The sequence below is a fragment of the Mixophyes fleayi genome, chromosome 11 (genome assembly GCF_038048845.1).
Source record: "Mixophyes fleayi isolate aMixFle1 chromosome 11, aMixFle1.hap1, whole genome shotgun sequence".
NCBI lineage: Eukaryota > Metazoa > Chordata > Amphibia > Anura > Limnodynastidae > Mixophyes > Mixophyes fleayi.
The window spans coordinates 59116316-59133366 of record NC_134412.1 but is presented as its reverse complement, the minus strand read 5'-3'; the positions used below and the strand labels follow the sequence as shown (position 1 = coordinate 59133366).

The 17051-nt window shown below is 38.9% G+C and overlaps 1 protein-coding gene across 5 annotated transcripts in view; it reads right to left on the bottom strand.

Moving 5' to 3' along the window:
• CADM1 (cell adhesion molecule 1) overlaps positions 1-17051 on the bottom strand; it is a 181377-nt gene that overhangs the window by 38684 nt on the left and 125642 nt on the right. For all 5 annotated transcript variants that reach the window (XM_075190678.1, XM_075190674.1, XM_075190675.1 and 2 more), the window contains 2 exons: positions 7191-7287; positions 1026-1198 (listed from right to left, as the gene is read on the bottom strand). In XM_075190678.1, coding sequence (XP_075046779.1) covers positions 1026-1198; positions 7191-7287 — 270 coding nt within the window. The remainder of the gene's footprint in view (positions 1-1025; positions 1199-7190; positions 7288-17051) is intronic.

Sequence of the window (17051 nt, the reverse complement as noted above, 5' to 3'; positions counted from 1 at the left end):
TAACCTCATCAATGCAACAGCAATAACATACTGTCCTTATGGTGTGACAAGTGTTACAATCCATTCACACGCGCTGCATGAAGCAGTGAGCGTCGTCAGGAAAAGCATCTTAATAAAGTTATGCAGGAGTGAAGAAACACACTTTCTCCACAGTTCCATCTAGTGACAAGTATTCTAAATTTAATTTCCACACTATTCCAAGCTTTAATTTCACAGCAATTGTGGAGAAAATGGTATCTCACCGCATTTTATTATGGTTATTATTAAGTCATCCATGAATTTGAATATTTAGCAATAATATTATTAAATACATAATATGTATTCAGTAATATTAAATGTTATGCTATTAGGCTGGACTCAGTGTCCGTATCATACCTAGATCTGTACAAATATTAATATAACAACCTACAAGGTCAACAATTACAGAAGTGGAAGAGCAGGTATAACAAAGTATTAATAGTTATGATGAGGAGAGGAGGAAAGAATAGCGAGAAATTTGATCAGAACTAAAAGTTGGCTAAACTATAAAACAAAGTAATATAAAAGTAGAATAAAATAAAAAAATAGATCATTTACTCCTTGACTAACTCAAAACTATGTTATTATTTTACTGAAATTCACAGGCACAAATTATAAGAAAAGGGAAATTTGAAAAGATGAAAAAATAAAACGGGGTGAGAAAGGTGAAAATAATCTAGCAGTTGATCCCCTCTATACTCACTGAATGGTACATAGGGATATGGAGCATGACGTATGTACAAAAAGGTATATGCGAGAAATATTTATATGCCACGAATACGGTTTAAGTACAAAAAAAAAAAAACACAAGAAAGGAAGGAAACTTGTTCCAGGTGAATGAAGAAAAGTGACGACATGCATGTACATTAAAATTTTAAGTCATTACTGGGGGTAACACTGTTGGGGTGTACAGGAGGTAGAACGATACATTCGGAGTAAATAGTAAAATGTTGGAGTGAGGCGCAGGAAAAAAGTAGCCAACATTTAACATTACCCTGATCACTTACCGTAAACATAAAGTGTAAAATCAGCGGAGGAGCTTCCGATGATGTTGGAGGCTTCGCACCTGTATGTGCCATTGTCTGTCTTATTTAAACTGTGGATGTAGAGTTTGTCGTCTTCAATGACAACATGTTCAGGAAGTTCATCATCCACTCGCTGCCATAATACTCCATCTGGCCTGCAAAGACAAAACTAGGTGTTGAGACAGCCTCTCTCAAATAAGCACCGAGGCCTAATCTGCCACCTCCTATCCCACACAACTGTCCTCATCATGTATATATGACAATAAGATCACAAGATCTTAAATTATGCAGTATACCAAAAAGGATAGTGCTACAATCATCAGTTCTGTCTTTCCCAATCTTGCCAATAATTGCAGAGTAAATCTGTAAATCCGGAAAACATGACCTGTTGATGGTACTTGAGGATTGTAGTTGAGAATCCCTGGCCAAGACAGTTTTAAAAATTCAATAAACTTAGCCTGAAGCCCAATAAGAATGCATTGATGGACACTGCAGCAACCTTAGGCCCACATAGATTCTACTGTATGCTACATGCAACTGTCTAATATTAATAAAGATCCCACATTCTCATGCAGCCTATCACCATCCTACTCTGTCTCAAAGATAGTCCTTGCTCATCTTCACCATACAACCATCGTCTGCTACCTCACCCCTATACCCTGCTGTCCAGACCTCGTGCAAATGTAAGAATTTATTTGTATAAAATGAGATTAGTTGTAAAAAGCATTAGACAGCACATTACAAACATGGCAACTGCAGATGGGCAGGACTTGCTTGTACTGACCCGGATACAAGCAGGGGTGGATTGATTCAAAGGATGGTATTTGTCGTTTACTATTCAATGCTTTCTAATTCTACAAAATTTGTAACACACTATAATTGCCAGCATACACCAGCCAAGTAAATGACTTTCTAGCATGACACAGCAATGTCCACTTTAGATTTGTAATTAGTGTATTAACTTGTCTATGTTCTTAACATTCATAGATGCAAGAGATTTGTGTACACTGTGCTGTAAGGTGGTGCAATATAAATGCTGGGCTAAGTGCTTGTCAATGTTAGAAAATATACTGAATGTAAATAAAGGCACCTAACTAAATGTGTCCAAAGTCACTGTAGGCGCATAATGATTTTCAGCTCTTTGACACAAAAAGCCAGAACTGGGAACTCTGTATTTGTGACTGCAGGGCTGTATCTGGCAACTTGCTAAATAAGATTACCCTGATGATTTACAAATACTCAGTAGAAATATCAAGTAAGACACAAGGATCTTTAAATAGTGCCCAGCGTAATTGTACAACCTCCTCCCATGTATATTTCCCCCACTCAGAAGGCATTTTAAAAAAAAAAAAAAAAAAAAACACAAACAAAAAACACGCACTGACACACAAACGTATACATTTTTATTTTGTTTTACATCACGGGTCCCTTTGTCTCACAGTCACATGAAGACTCTCCTGGGCACACGCAGTGCCCGGGAGGGAGGATAGAGCAGAATGAGAGATGACTGTCGAGTAGTTTTTCTCTGCAGTCTCAGAGAGCACAGAATAAAAGCACACCCTGTATGTAAGTGCTGGACATTGCGCAAGTGAAGAAGAGAAAACAGATTTTTTTTTTTTTATTTGCACACTTGTATAGCTTACTATGTATTATAATGTAAAAAGTGACTGGCTCTATTTAATTAAAACATTCTTTTCTTGAAAAGGTGTTACTAAAATTATAATAAACTCTATATTCATAGGAATAAAGACAGAAAACAAGACACACAATAGTGTAGTATTTTGATACTCTAAATATTAAAATGATTTAAAAATGCGTACCAAACTGAAGTGGTCTAGTAGTACATACACCAAAACCTCATCACCAAAGGAAGGTTAAATAGATAGAACCAGAGAAACTGTGCAATAAAATAGTGTTTCAAGCAGTGCACTTATGTGTGTGACTGCGTACCAAATATAAAGTCTTTGAGGCTTATCTGTATGGGCTCCAAAAGCTCTATATCAGGTCAATGGTCCCCAGGTCCCCGAAAGCAGCCAGATACCTCATAGAAATGAATCAATAAAATCCAAATAGTGTAATATGGTAAGATTTCATTTAACCTCCCTTTGGTGATGAGGTTTTGGTGTATGTACTACTAGACCACTTCAGTTTGGTACGCATTTTTAAATCATTTAATATTTATAGTATCAAAAGACTACACTATTGTGCGCCTTGTCCTTCTGTCTGTATTCCTAGATATTTTTCCGCAATAAACCGTTTGGTTTCTTGGAGGACTGGCAGCCGCCTATACATGGGAAGTGCATATAAGGATTTTGTATATTGGACTGTGATTACTAATAATTAGTCACATGCCTTTATGTATCAAATTTTGTTGTTAACTCTATATTCATATACTGAATATGTCACAAGAGTTTTAAGCAAGTTACTTCTTTTGTGGTTTATAAAACCATCAACATGTGGTCTCTAGCAGCTGCCAAAAATATATAAGTGACAGATAATCTGGCCACACATTCCACGATTCCACAAAGACCAGATTTGTGGAATATGTGACCACTAGTGGTAGGTAAAATCGGTCAGGTGGGTTCATTCATAGGTAGACCAAAGTAATGGATCGTGGGTGGTCCCACAATCAACATCAGATTGGGCGTGATCATGAAAATGACGACTACACAAAGGGGGACATTACCACTGGCCAAAAGGAAGTTTTGTTTCTCCATTAATTAAACTACAGTTTTGCTAATTTGAGATGAAGCAGAACAACTGAATTGGATCATCCTTCCATTTAGATGTAAACGACAGCTATGTTAATTAACAATAAGCTATAGGTGCCATGTCCTGCCATTAAAACTATTTAGGTTTCAAAACCAGCATATCATGTTTAAAGAAAAAAAGGCAAAACAAAAAGAAAACACTGCACCACGTCAGCGTCACATCAACGTCATTGTCACCATCAAAGTCACACTTACTCAATGCCACTCACACTGTATCAGGAATAAGCAGAGCATTTCTTCCTTTCCATCAAATGTTTATTAAAAAGTATGTAGGATTAAAAAAAAGAAACTGTGGTATCCTGTCATTTAGCCAACATTACAACGCAGGAGAGAATACTCTATATTATGAGGATATTGGAATGATAAAAAGCAAGCAAGCAAAGTAGGTGGATCTGTGAATTTAAGGTGTGCACAGTAATAAACAAAACATTGCAGATGTATCAACCTACAGCACACAATGTCTGTAAGACATGCCCTGTGTCTGTCACAATTCCCAGTGTTAAATATGAACATTGATAATTGTGTTGTCACCATAATGGATATAAAATCATTTTCACATCCAGATGCTATAATATATTTAGATAATACTAGTGTAATATTACAAATATTTGAAACTAATTTCCACGGACTCCTTGCTGCTGAGAGGGCGCACCTAACCACGTCATGTACAATGCGGTCTGTCTGAACATTGGAGCATTTATGTCTTCACATGTCATGTTTACGAAATTTAGTTTGGATGTACTTTTGCGTGTTTCAAATACTCTTTAATAAATATTAATTTATAAAGAAAGTGAGAATTTTATTCAATATAAAGTATAAAGTACAGTTGGTTAGTACTGAAAAATAAGGTCCCCAGCTCCCCCGAGGGCAGAAGCTTTAAAACTTTGTACCATCTCTAGGAGTTTGGGACTGTAATACTGTGCGCTTTCAAAGAAATCGCAAAAAAGGCACAAGCAGACACTTACGTCAATCCCCCTAACTACCGCCATGATGCAAAAACCGGGGACAGTCTTTACCAAATGTTGTGACAAAACTGTTGTGAGCTCAATCCTTCACCAGCAAAAATGTAAATGCCAACATTAATTTTAAATAATTAAATAATATGTCTAAAACCATATGATTGATGATTAAATATTGCTCCCTTTTGGAAACCAGTATTACTCTGTTTCTACTTTTAAGAAGACTGTTGTGCTGTGACAACCTAATGTGCCATGTAAATCACAAACGGAGATCTACAGGAGATGGTCCCTTGGTTATACGAAATAACCAACAATGTCCCTTGTTTTTTCCCCATAACAGTCAGTTAAGCTGTAATAGAACTTTTAACTGCTCCAAGCACTTTCTTGTTTAAATTGTTTTTATACAAGGCAAAGCAGCAATCAAGCAGACGTGTCACTGACCAAAGTGGCAATGTGGCTTAATAGAATTACTTTTCTTTCCAGAGAAAAGTAAGTACTACTAGTAATTATGCAGGCTAGTATTTATTAATGCAAATATCGATTTAGGATAACCTTATATCTATACCAGGAATGTTTAAATTCCCCAATATTATATAAAACCTGGTGCACATGTAATTAGCAAAGCACATTTTCTGCAGTTATATGTCAACAGGTTTTTATAAATGTTCCCATGTAACCACTTTATATCATGTTTATCAAGACCAGTAAGATAACAAAATACTAAGTGACAGTTTGCACGTTCCAATCAATTAAGCAAAAGTTTAGGTAAATAAATAACTGAATTATGTGCTTAAACAGAAGGATGCGTGTAACATACAGTGTGCAATGTACATGCTTTGTAGCACGGGGGTAAATTTATCAAGCTGCGAGTTTCTGGCCTATAGCAACCAATCAGATTCTAGCTATCATTTATTTAGTACATTCTACAAAATGATAGCTAGAATCTGATTGGTTGCTATAGGCAACATCTCCACTTTTCAAACCCGCTGGAAACTCACAGCTTGATAAATTTAACCCTCTATGTCCTTGACATCCCATGATAATTTGTCTACCAGGCCATTATAGTGGTGGCAAAGTTGCATGTTCCTAGTGGGAATTTAGCATTAACTGTACAATAGAGTTGCACTTCTCAATCATCATCTGTCAAAAACTGCTTATTCTGGAGAAAATAATGAAACCTACCTCATTTCAATTACCAGTACATGTCTAGAAAAGTTCAAGGATGTTTTACTGAATACAACTTTTCAAAAAAAAATAATAAAAAAAAATGCCACAGCAAACTTAAATGAATTGAAGTGAATTTGAAGGTCATATTTCATTAATCTCTTCATAACTATGGGCTGTTTATAAACAGCAGTGTGGAGAACCCACATCTCCAAATGGCCATTTATAAACTGCAATTAAAGATGGAGCATGGCTTCCAAGTAGCGAGCCACCACTTGACTTCCATTGTCCATGTCTTGCACCAAGAATGGTGTCTTGCTAGCTACACATTCACAATTAGTAAAGGAAATCCTGTGATGACACAATGTTGACAACCAGGTCAACCCCACAAAAGTAAGACAGGCTGGACTGTACTAACAGAGCCAAACTGGATTAATATCATCTGGCTGGCTTTACAGTTCATTTGCCATCCAGTTTGTTTGGGATCTACATGTGCAGTCAGTGGGAAGAGACTCCCGAAGCAGCTCCACCATGGTTAAAAGTAAATTGATAATAAAATATTTTCTTTAAACAAAAAGAAAAAAAAAGAAAATGACAAAGTCAAAGAGGTTGGGAATATCTTCAGTCATTAAGGGGGCAGAGGGTAGTTCCATTGCAAAGTGATGTTCTTCACATTAAATCATTGTTGGGGTAGAACAATTTACTAAAACTGCTGCTGACAAGTGTGCAACAAGTGTGTGTTTTATAGTTATCAAAGGGTGATTTCAGGTAGAAGTCCATCGATTTTTTTTTTTAATAAATAATGAATTCACTTTCAGTGAGAATTGATGTTCAGAAAAAAAAAAATCATTATGAAATCAAAAGATGGTCTGGTTAATGCAAGTGCTTACACACAGAGTTTAGTGTGTTCTATCAAACCTAAGCAATGATTATTATGCTTGCCTCAGCTGCCTGCCTGCTTGTATAGGCCTTAAACTGTGACATCACTCATCATGGGAGGAAGCAATTATAGGCATTACCATTTGAATCCCTCAGGGAACCAATGAAGTACATCACAGTCCATGGCAAACCATGGAAGCATATCTGCCCATTTGTAGCACTTCAGAAAAACAGTATAATTTTAATACTGTACATAGTGTATACTGGACCATCTTTGTCTTAACAAAATCTCCGTCATAATTGCATTACAATGTTATATTCCTAACAGTAGCCATTATTGAAGTTCTAATTACAGTACTACACAGTCAATTTACCTGGGTTTACCAATAACTTTGCAGGATAGTTCCAGGGGTTCTCCTTCTCTGGTCAGTCCTTGTGGATAATTCACAGACACCATCACCACTGGTTTATCTGCAAAAGAACAACAAAAGCAAAGTATTGGTTTTCTAATATGACTGGATGATAAATACCCGTTTACAAGCCCGATTGCCTGTGATGAGGACTTGCATTTTCAGATTTGCATTAATCTGTATCAAGGTCCTTTTGCCTCCATAACATAAAGTTTCAGTATAGGTTTACTTACACGAGTAATATATGGCACAGAGACATGGATCACAGGACACTGTTTCATGGTTAAAATTTATTCGTGAGATATATTGCTGTGTATTCACTCTTAAGCGTCTGAAGGGTTTAATTTTTATTGTAAAGGAAAAAATTTAGATCTCTATAGGACTAGGAATACCGCTGCATTCTCAGAGGCCTCGCATGGCTTTTCCCAGATAAGCGGTTAATGAATTTTATTTTATGTACGTTGCTTTTATCCTGTGTGTCAAGAAATTTTCCTTGCTGTGCTATACTATACTGTTCTTCTTATCCACTTCTGAACGCACTTATCTGCATATTGATGGTGCATATTATTTCTCCTTGGCCAGATTTATACTAATGCTGTAAAGTAATCTAAAGGTTTTGGGAGCGTTATCAGTGGGAGCCTGCGAGGAGGAGACTTATAAGATCTACAGATAGGTGTTTTTCTTCTGCTTGGATTATCCTCCTTTTAGAGAACCACTTCTCGTGTGCAGCGCACCGGTTACTGAACTTACTGCACACCATATAGGTGCCTCTATTAGATTTTCCAATACAGAAGTAAACATTGCCTCACTCATCTGGGCGTCCATGAAATCGTACAGAGCTGATTGTAATATGGAAGTATTCGTGTCAGTTACCAAAAACAACAGACACAGCTGGTAAATAAACAGGATAACGCATGATCACCAACACAGAGCATTTGTAGTTATAAAGAACAAGTTAACCTGTGCATGATACTCATGCATTCTAGTCAAATCAAGCTACTTAAGGTGTTAAAAAGGTTCTTGTCATGCATTTGGGCCATAGCCCAGGCCTCAACCACCAACCACTCCCCACTGTCACCCCCGGCAACCACCAACCACTCCCAACTGTCACTTCTCCTTCAAGAAATATATATATATTTTTTTAAAGTCTTTATAAACACTTTTAACAATTAACAAATTAAATTAACAAATCAAAAACATCTTAGTATACCAAATTTCAGCCCTTTCTGAATTTTTTTCCCCACACACACTAAGAATTTAGTAGGTCAGTGTATAACTCCGCCCAGCAGGTGGCGCTGCAGCAAATTTCAGCCCTTTCTGAGGTTTTTTTTCCACACACACTAAGAATTTAGTAGGTCGGTGTATAACTTCACCCAGCAGGTGGCGCTGCAGCTTGGTTTTATTTTTTACAGACAGACAGACGCCACTAGACATTTATATTATAGATGATTGAACATTTATATTAAAACTTGCTAGAAAGTGACACAATAAAACCAAGGGACTTATGAAATTGATTATTCATTTTGTTTTACTGAATGAGGGCGATCCATGATAGTAATCATTAAATAAATAACTCCTATAGAACATACCACCTATCAGCTAAAGTGTCAGTGTTTGGTGATGCCAGCATCTCAAAATATCCGTTTCCACTGGTAGCAAGATAAGGCAATTTTAACTTGGTTGATATATTGAAATTAAAATACTCAACCAGCACAGATTGGACAAACTGATACATGGTGAGACAGGTTCCACTGCTATGTTGAAATTCGGGATTGTAGTATCAAATAAATTATTATATAAAATATTATATTGCCTTTTCGCCCCCAAAAAAAGGGGTTTTAAAATCTTACTAGACAACCATTAACTACGCAACTGATGAACCAGGTAGGGGGTCCAGCTGGTAAGTGTTGCCCATACATGCCCGAGATTGTCTGATGACAAAGAAAATTCCAGCAGCATTTATCGTCAGATATGTATTATTCTTATGGTTATTGAAAGGTTACGTCTTGTTGGCACTGTTCAATCATTTTTAGGAACATTTACATTCAGTCCAACACGGGAGGATTTTCAGGGGGCTGAACAAAAACTAGAATGTTAAATCTGGTGATTATGTCAGCAACAGCTGCAGCACTTGATTAAAACAGGAAATATTAGGAGTTTGTCAATGTGTCCCAGGGACCACAGTATGATAGGGTCTGAGTTTATACAGCACAATCTTTCAGGGTTGATACCACTTTCATACTGCCGCCCCGGCAATATCCCGGGTTGTTAACCCGGGATATTGCCGGGGCACAGGGCAGTATAGATAAGAAGATTCCCGGGTCGGGCGGGTTCATACTGCACCTGCCCGACCCGGGTTTTAGAAAAAAAAAGTGTAAAAAAAATGTTTTAATTAAAAAAAAAAAAATACATAACAAATGTTTACTTAACTTATTTTCAGCCAGCGGTGTCTCCGGTGCGTTGCCGGCTGTCAGGGGGACCTCTGGGTACTAAAATGACGTCATTTCTAGTCCATTAGAAATGACGTCATTTTAGTACCCAGAGGTCCCCCTGACAGCCGGCAACGCACCGGAGACACCGCTGGCTGAAAATAAGTTAAGTAAACATTTGTTATGTATTTTTTATTAATTAAAATAATTTTTTTTTACTTTGCCATTTTTTTTTTTACAGTATGAATGGTGAGACCCGGGAATTACACGGGTTGCACCATTCATACTGCAGGCGAGCGGGGTCCAACCCGGGAATTACCCCTCGCAATATCCCGGGTCTAAGTCCCGGGATTTTGTGGTTGCACTATTCATACTGCACCAAGACCCGGGTTTTTCAGCGTGCCTCTGCAAAAACCCGGGTTTTTGGTGCAGTATGAATGGGGTATCATGAGTGGTGTGAAACCTGTATACCTATGAAGCCTTCAGTTGTTACAGAATACCATTTGCAGCTGCAACTCCTTACACATATTCCAGAGTATCCTCATGGCATCTAATGGACTTTAAAAAGTTGAGAGAGTTTGAGACATCACTGGCTTTTTGAAGCTGTCAAATCAACAATCATTCAACTTTCTAGCACAGACAATATAGGGGGCATAGGGTACGTTGGGAAGTTCCAGCATCCTAAGTTCATAAAACACCCCCTATTTACATCTATACAGTTAGTTACACCTATACAATGTGTTTCTGCTCCATCACTACCGTTGCTCTCCCAGCAAAAGCAAAACTATGGTTGCCCAAAGTCCTTCCACTGCTCATAAATCTTTCCTCAATGAATTTCAGTGATAGTTTCTTCTTTTCTCTGCAGGAACTGTAATAGGCAATAGCAATTGTCACCCAACCAGAAAATGACACTATTGGCTAAAAAGCTATTGTAACGGCACTTCTGTGGTTGCCTCTCCCACCAGTGTTTATATGAATCAGTACCATTTACATCCATTTAATGCTTTGTACTAATCACTCATAACTTTTACTAGCATTACATGCATACAGTTATGGCCAATATAATTTTCCTCTGATGTACATATTCCTTTGTGCTACCCATATATCTAAGTAGTATCTGTATCCTGTGTGAGTTTCTGGGCTGCTTAGCAACACTGTTTACTCACCAGGCATGACTGCAAAGCTTTGTGGATTCGCAGGATGCAGTAGGATGAGCCCGAGATAAACTCAAACACATTTCTAGGGGAGGTCAAGACCTCTTCCTTAGCAGTGTACAAATAACACATCAAAGACGGTGTAGGCCAAGGAGGACAGTGAAGGCTAAACAGCAGGGTAAGACCATAACATGGTACAAAACAAATGAAAGAAATGAGAGATGCTTTAGACAGTGCTGACATTAAGGCAGGTTGAGGGGAAGGAAAGGAGAAGATAGAGAGGTAGGAGAGATAGGGGCATATTTTTTAAAGAGGGCATTTTTAACATGATCCCTTTCAATCCTTATTGCAAAGATAAGGATTGGAAGATTGTGTGCATTTATTAAAAAACTTCAACAGGAACAGCAGTCACAAAAGAAGTCCACCTTTGTGATAGTGACCGGAGAGGAGAGCAGTAAGATGCAGTGAGGGATCTGAAGATCCCTCTACTGCAATGCTCTCCCCATAGAGCAGAACAGAAATTATTATACCTACTCCAATGTACGCCAGCCTGAGCTGCATGTGCCGGAGCTAGTGTACATTACCGTATGTGTAAATGGCTTTTCATTACTTCTTAAATAGCGGAAAATAGCAGTCCTCATAGACATCTATGGGGACTGCTATGGATTTTTTTTTTTTGAAAAAAAGCAAAGTATATAATATCTGCTGCGATGCACGGTTAATAAATGTGCATATTACTTAAATGTGCGTCAGTCCCCCAAAAACGGAAAATGTAATGAAAAAAAGCTATAAAAAAATAGGCCCAATTGTGAGGACCTGAGAATGGAGATACATTGATGGAGAATAAAGGGAGGTATAGAAATATAAGGAGAAAGTAAGAAAGGGAGAGAAAGAGATAAATGATCTTAGGCAGAGTTTTTTGAGCACAATGAAAAGGTGTGAGCAAGGCTCAAAATACAAAACAAATACTGAATAAACATTTGCAGTATTAGCTGTGAAACTCTGAATGACAACAGCATTCCATGTTCGCACATTGTAAACTAATGGCAACATCCGTTTACAATAATTAAAGCCAAATAAAGCAGTTCTGATTGCCACCACTGCATTGTGTGCGCTGGATCTCAGGGGCCTCTGCTATCTGACTTGAGGATCTCAACATGCGAGGTAAAGAGTCGAGTGCAGGCTGAGAGGAAATAAAAGGCCGATCAGATTTATATCACAGTAACATAAAATCTATTTCTGCTGACCGGGTTTCACACTTAAAAGCAGCTCAGGCTGAGGGAAACTCATTTGCCTTCATGCTGAGGTGAAGCTGCAGATCTCTGCCATGTTCCACACTGATACATCCGTCCGAGTGTCATATATATAACGGAAAGACACAGTGTGTGCGCCAGGGCAGTAATAGGCTGTTCTCAGCTTGGGTGCACAATGCAGCTCTGTGCAGTACAAGGGGAGGGAACAGCACATTGCTCAGGAGACAAGACAGAGCAGAGATGCTTCACACACAGGAGCCCTCTAAAAGTGATAGATTAATGTTTAAAGTCCCATTGCCATCTCTATTTGACCTTGAACAACAGGGGGCAGTGAACAGGGGAGGAGGACAATGACAAAGAGCAGGAAGGGTCGACAGGTTGATACAGAGCAGGGAGGAGGGGGGGGGGGGGCTACAAACAGTGAGGAGCACACAGGGACAGACTAGGAGAGAGAAGTGGTAAAAGGAAACTGCAATAGAGGTCACTGAGCCTTTATATAAAACAATAAAAAAAAAATCCAGCAACTATATTCATATAATTAAAAGTGGCACTAAAAATATTAAATGTATAGTAAAATATGCTAGGAGTCTTCCAAACAAAACCAAGTATTAATGAAGGTGGAAGAGAATTATAGTTTAGTGGATATAGCCAAGACTAAAAAAAAAGCGAAGTACTGAGAGGTTTAATCTATTTATTGTTATTTATTATTGTTTATATAGCACCAATCACCTTGCAAACACAGGGAGAATATACAAACTCAACATATATAGGGCGCTGGTTGTAATCAAAACCAAGACCCCAGCCCTGTGAGGCACCAATGCTAACTACTGTGCTGCCCGTAAGTTTAGCTGTAAGCCACCTACAATAAATATTTGTCCTGAAAATCAATTACAAATTGAAAGGTCAGCAAAGAAAAAAAGTTGCTCTCAAAGGATTATTTTATCCAGGCATAAATTTGGACAATGAACTAGTGATTCTGGCACATTAAGCCCATACTTACCTACTTTCTTCAGCTCCCTTCCGGGAGCCAGCCAGTGGAGGAGGGCGTGAGGGGGCGGGGCGGCCAAAAATCGCGTCATTTCGGCCCCGCCCCCTGTGACGGCATGACGGAAATTGCGTCATTTGACGCAATTCATCGGGAATCGCGGCGTTTGGGATCTAATTCTGCCCATTTCACTAGGAAGTGGGCACTTCCTAGTGAAGTGGGCAGAATTCGGGAGATTGCCACACTTGCCCGGGAGACTCTCGCAAAATGCGGGAGTCTCCCGGACATTCCGGGAGAGTTGGCAAGTATGATTAAGCCAGTGTTTATATATTTTAAAAGGCAACTAACTTTTTAAAGAGGTAGAAGAGGGAGGGGGGGCGAACTTGGTACTACCTAGTAGTACAGATATTATATCTAATACTTTTAGGGAATAGTGTTCACAATGTAATAACATTTTAGCTATCAAAACTTCTACTATTTTTAGATGGACACATTTTAATGAGCTCAGAGAAGCATTAGAGCTTGTAAGAATGGGGAAGTGTACTCTTAGAAAACGCACAGGACTCAATAATTGTTTTAATATTTTAAATACATTTGCCAATATATACCATATGGCATCAACCTTACTAGGAATACAAAGCAAGCAATATGGTAAAATAAGAAAGTAGCGAGATATGGGGAAAACATAACATTTCAACTATAAAAATTAGAAAGGAGTCAACATTATTTGTGATCAGGGAATGTAACAAAATCTGTAAAAAGGAAATCAGGTTAGCAAAGATTGAAGTAGAGAAACGATTGCTATAGATAGCAAGTCTGATCATTAACATATATAAAAAGCAAAGAAACAAAACTGATCATACTGGGCCTCTATAGGATAGCCTAGGAAGAATAACTGTAGAAAATACAGAGAAAGATGATTCTTAAATACATTTTATTCATCTTTGCTCACAAAGAAGTAAAGAATGCCAGGAAATAGGTTGTGAAGTAACAGCCTAGGCACACCATTAAATGTTACCTGAAAATGAGAGACCTGTGAGACTGAGTTCAGTCGTAGGGAAATTATTTCAAGGTATTGTGAACAATACGATATGAAATAAATAGCATGGTTTCATGAGATCAGTCATACCTCACAAATATGACTCACCTTTATGAGAAAGTAAGTTTTAATCTGGAGCACAGTAGCAAAGCCGATGGGAAACACTTGGATTTCGTGACAGCTTTCGATACTGTTCCACATAACAGTGTTTCTCAAACCCATTCCTCAGGACCCCTAACAGTGCAGGTTTTCCAGGTGAGAAGGAAAATAATTATACCACCTGTGGATTGGTGTCAGTCTTATGAATACACCTGTGATAAAGCAAGGAGATTTGGAAAACATGCACTGTTAAGGGTCTTGGGTCCAGGTTAGAGAAGCACCGGTCTAGATGAATCATCACTCCTGGAAACATGCATTTGATGTGTTAGTGTGTCTATAGATATAGACACACGGACACAGAGGAAAGGTCACCAGGCTGGGTGAATGGTGGCAGGACTATAAGACCAGGTGCCATCTCTGTTCAGCCTCTCTGATACTACACCACACAAAATACTTTGCTGCCTCCAAAACACATTCAGCACGTTTCTCTGTTCACTCGGAATATTTCAGGTACTTTACTAACCCTACACCAGTGGTTCCCAAATTTTTTCAGTTCGCGGCACCCTTAAAGTCTCCATAATTTTTTCAAGGCACCCCTCCAAAATAATTACCGAACAGTCCCGTTTTATAAGTAGTTGGCTCAAAATAACATAATAAGTATTTAGGTCAGGACAGAAATACTTGGTATGTCTGCAAAAATAATACACATAGATCCAAGGGAAAAGAATATTTTTATATTTTTTTTTTCAATTATATTTCTGTCAAAGAATAATTTACAGCTAATACTAAGAGGAATAAGGTCAAACTAAATAAAACAACAACATGTACAAAAATCATCACTCTGTGCCCCTTCATCCATACACTGTGCCCCTCTTCATCCTCGCTCTGCCCCCATCTTCATTCTTTTGCCTCTCCATTGCTGTTTCCTATCACTATTTTCCCTCTCCTTTCTTTATTTACCATACTTTGCCTTCTTTCTTCTGTCTTCTTACCAATCCGATGGCGCCCGGGACCCAGGATCCTCCTTTCTCCCACCGCTTCTCACTGAATATGTTGGACGTGATGACGTCACGACATTCAGTGAGAAGCGAGGAGGATGTTGGGTCCCAGGTGCCGCAGGATTGTTAAGTTTTTTTCTTCTCCTTTCTTCCTGGCCACAGCACCCATGTGACAGCGCCGCGGCACCCCTGGGAGCCGTGGCGCACACTTTTGATTCTATCTGCAACTGCTGCATCATACAGTTTATTAACTCCTGCAATCTGATTAACCCAAACCCTGCAATACTTTTTAATTTCTGCAATCTTAATATACTGTATTAACCCCTACAATCTCAACATGTTAACTCTTGCCATAATATGCTATACTATCTATATTAACCCGATCTAATCTGTATTGAAGGCTGTCCGGGTATCTCTCTCGCTCCTCCTTGCTCACATTCCTAACCACATCTATACTTGATCTCTCACATGTAACTACATGTACTCACACATGCTTGCTCTATATCTCTCTCTATTCCCCGTATTCACTCATGCACTTATGTATGCTTGCAATCACTCTCCTACTCAAACACATATGCAAACATATTCAACACGCTCACATTCCTCTTCATTCATGTGCTCACTCTCTCTCTCTACCTATACATATAGACACACGGACACAGAGGAAAGACGGATACCAGGCATACTCCAACACATTATTTCTTTATACATACACCACAACCTTACACACACACTATATGGACAAAAGTATTTGGACGCTTGACCGTTACACCAACAGGGACTGTAATGACATTGTATTCAAATACATATACCTTAATATGGAGTTGGTCCCCCTTTTGCAGTGATAACAGCTTCCACTCTCCTTGGCAGGAGCATTTATGAGCTCAAGCACAGATGTTGGACGAGAAGGTCTGGCTCGCAATCTCCATTTCAGTTCATCCCAAAGGTGATTGATGGGGTTGAGGTCAGGGCTCTGTGCTGTGGAAGAACTTGACTGGTCCGCAAACTCATCAAACCATGTCTTTGTAATCCTTGCTTTGTGCATTGAGGCACAATCATGTTGGAATAGAAAAGGGCTTTCTCCAAATTGTTGCCAAAAAGTTGGAAGCATAGCACTGTCCAAAATGACTTGGTATGCTGAAGCATTAAGATTGCCCTTCACTGGAGATTAGGGGCCTAGCCCAAACACTGATAAACAGCCCCATACCATTATCCCCCCCTCCACCAAACTTCACAGTTGGCATAATGCAGCCAGACAGGTAAAATTTTTCTGACATTTACCAAACCCAGACTCGCCCATCTGACTGCCAGATAGAGAAGTGTGATTCGTCACTCTACAGAACATGTTTCCACTGCTCAATGTCTGTGGGCTTTAGATCACTCCATCCGAAGCTTGGCACTGGTCTTGTTGATGTGAGGCTTGTATGCAGGTGCTCAGTCATGGAAACCCATTCCATTAAGCTCCCTCCGCACAGTTTTTGTCCTTACATTAATGCCAGTGGAAGTTTGGAACTCTTTAGCCATGAAATCAGCAGAGCGTTGGCGACTTTTATGCACCATGCGCCTTAGTAGTCATTGACCCCGCTCTGTGTTTTTACGTGGTCTTCCGCTTGGTGGCCGAGTTGCTGTTGTTTCTAAACGCTTCCAATTTCTAATAATATCACGTACAGTTGACCATGGAATATTCAGCAGGAATGAAATTTCACGAACCATCTTATTGCACAGGTGGCATCCTATCACTATACTACGCTTGAAGTCACCGAGATCTTCAGAACGACCCATTTTGTATCACAAATGTTTGCAAATGGAGATTGCATGGCTAGGTGCTTGATTTTATACACCTCTGGCAACAGGTCCGATTGAAACAC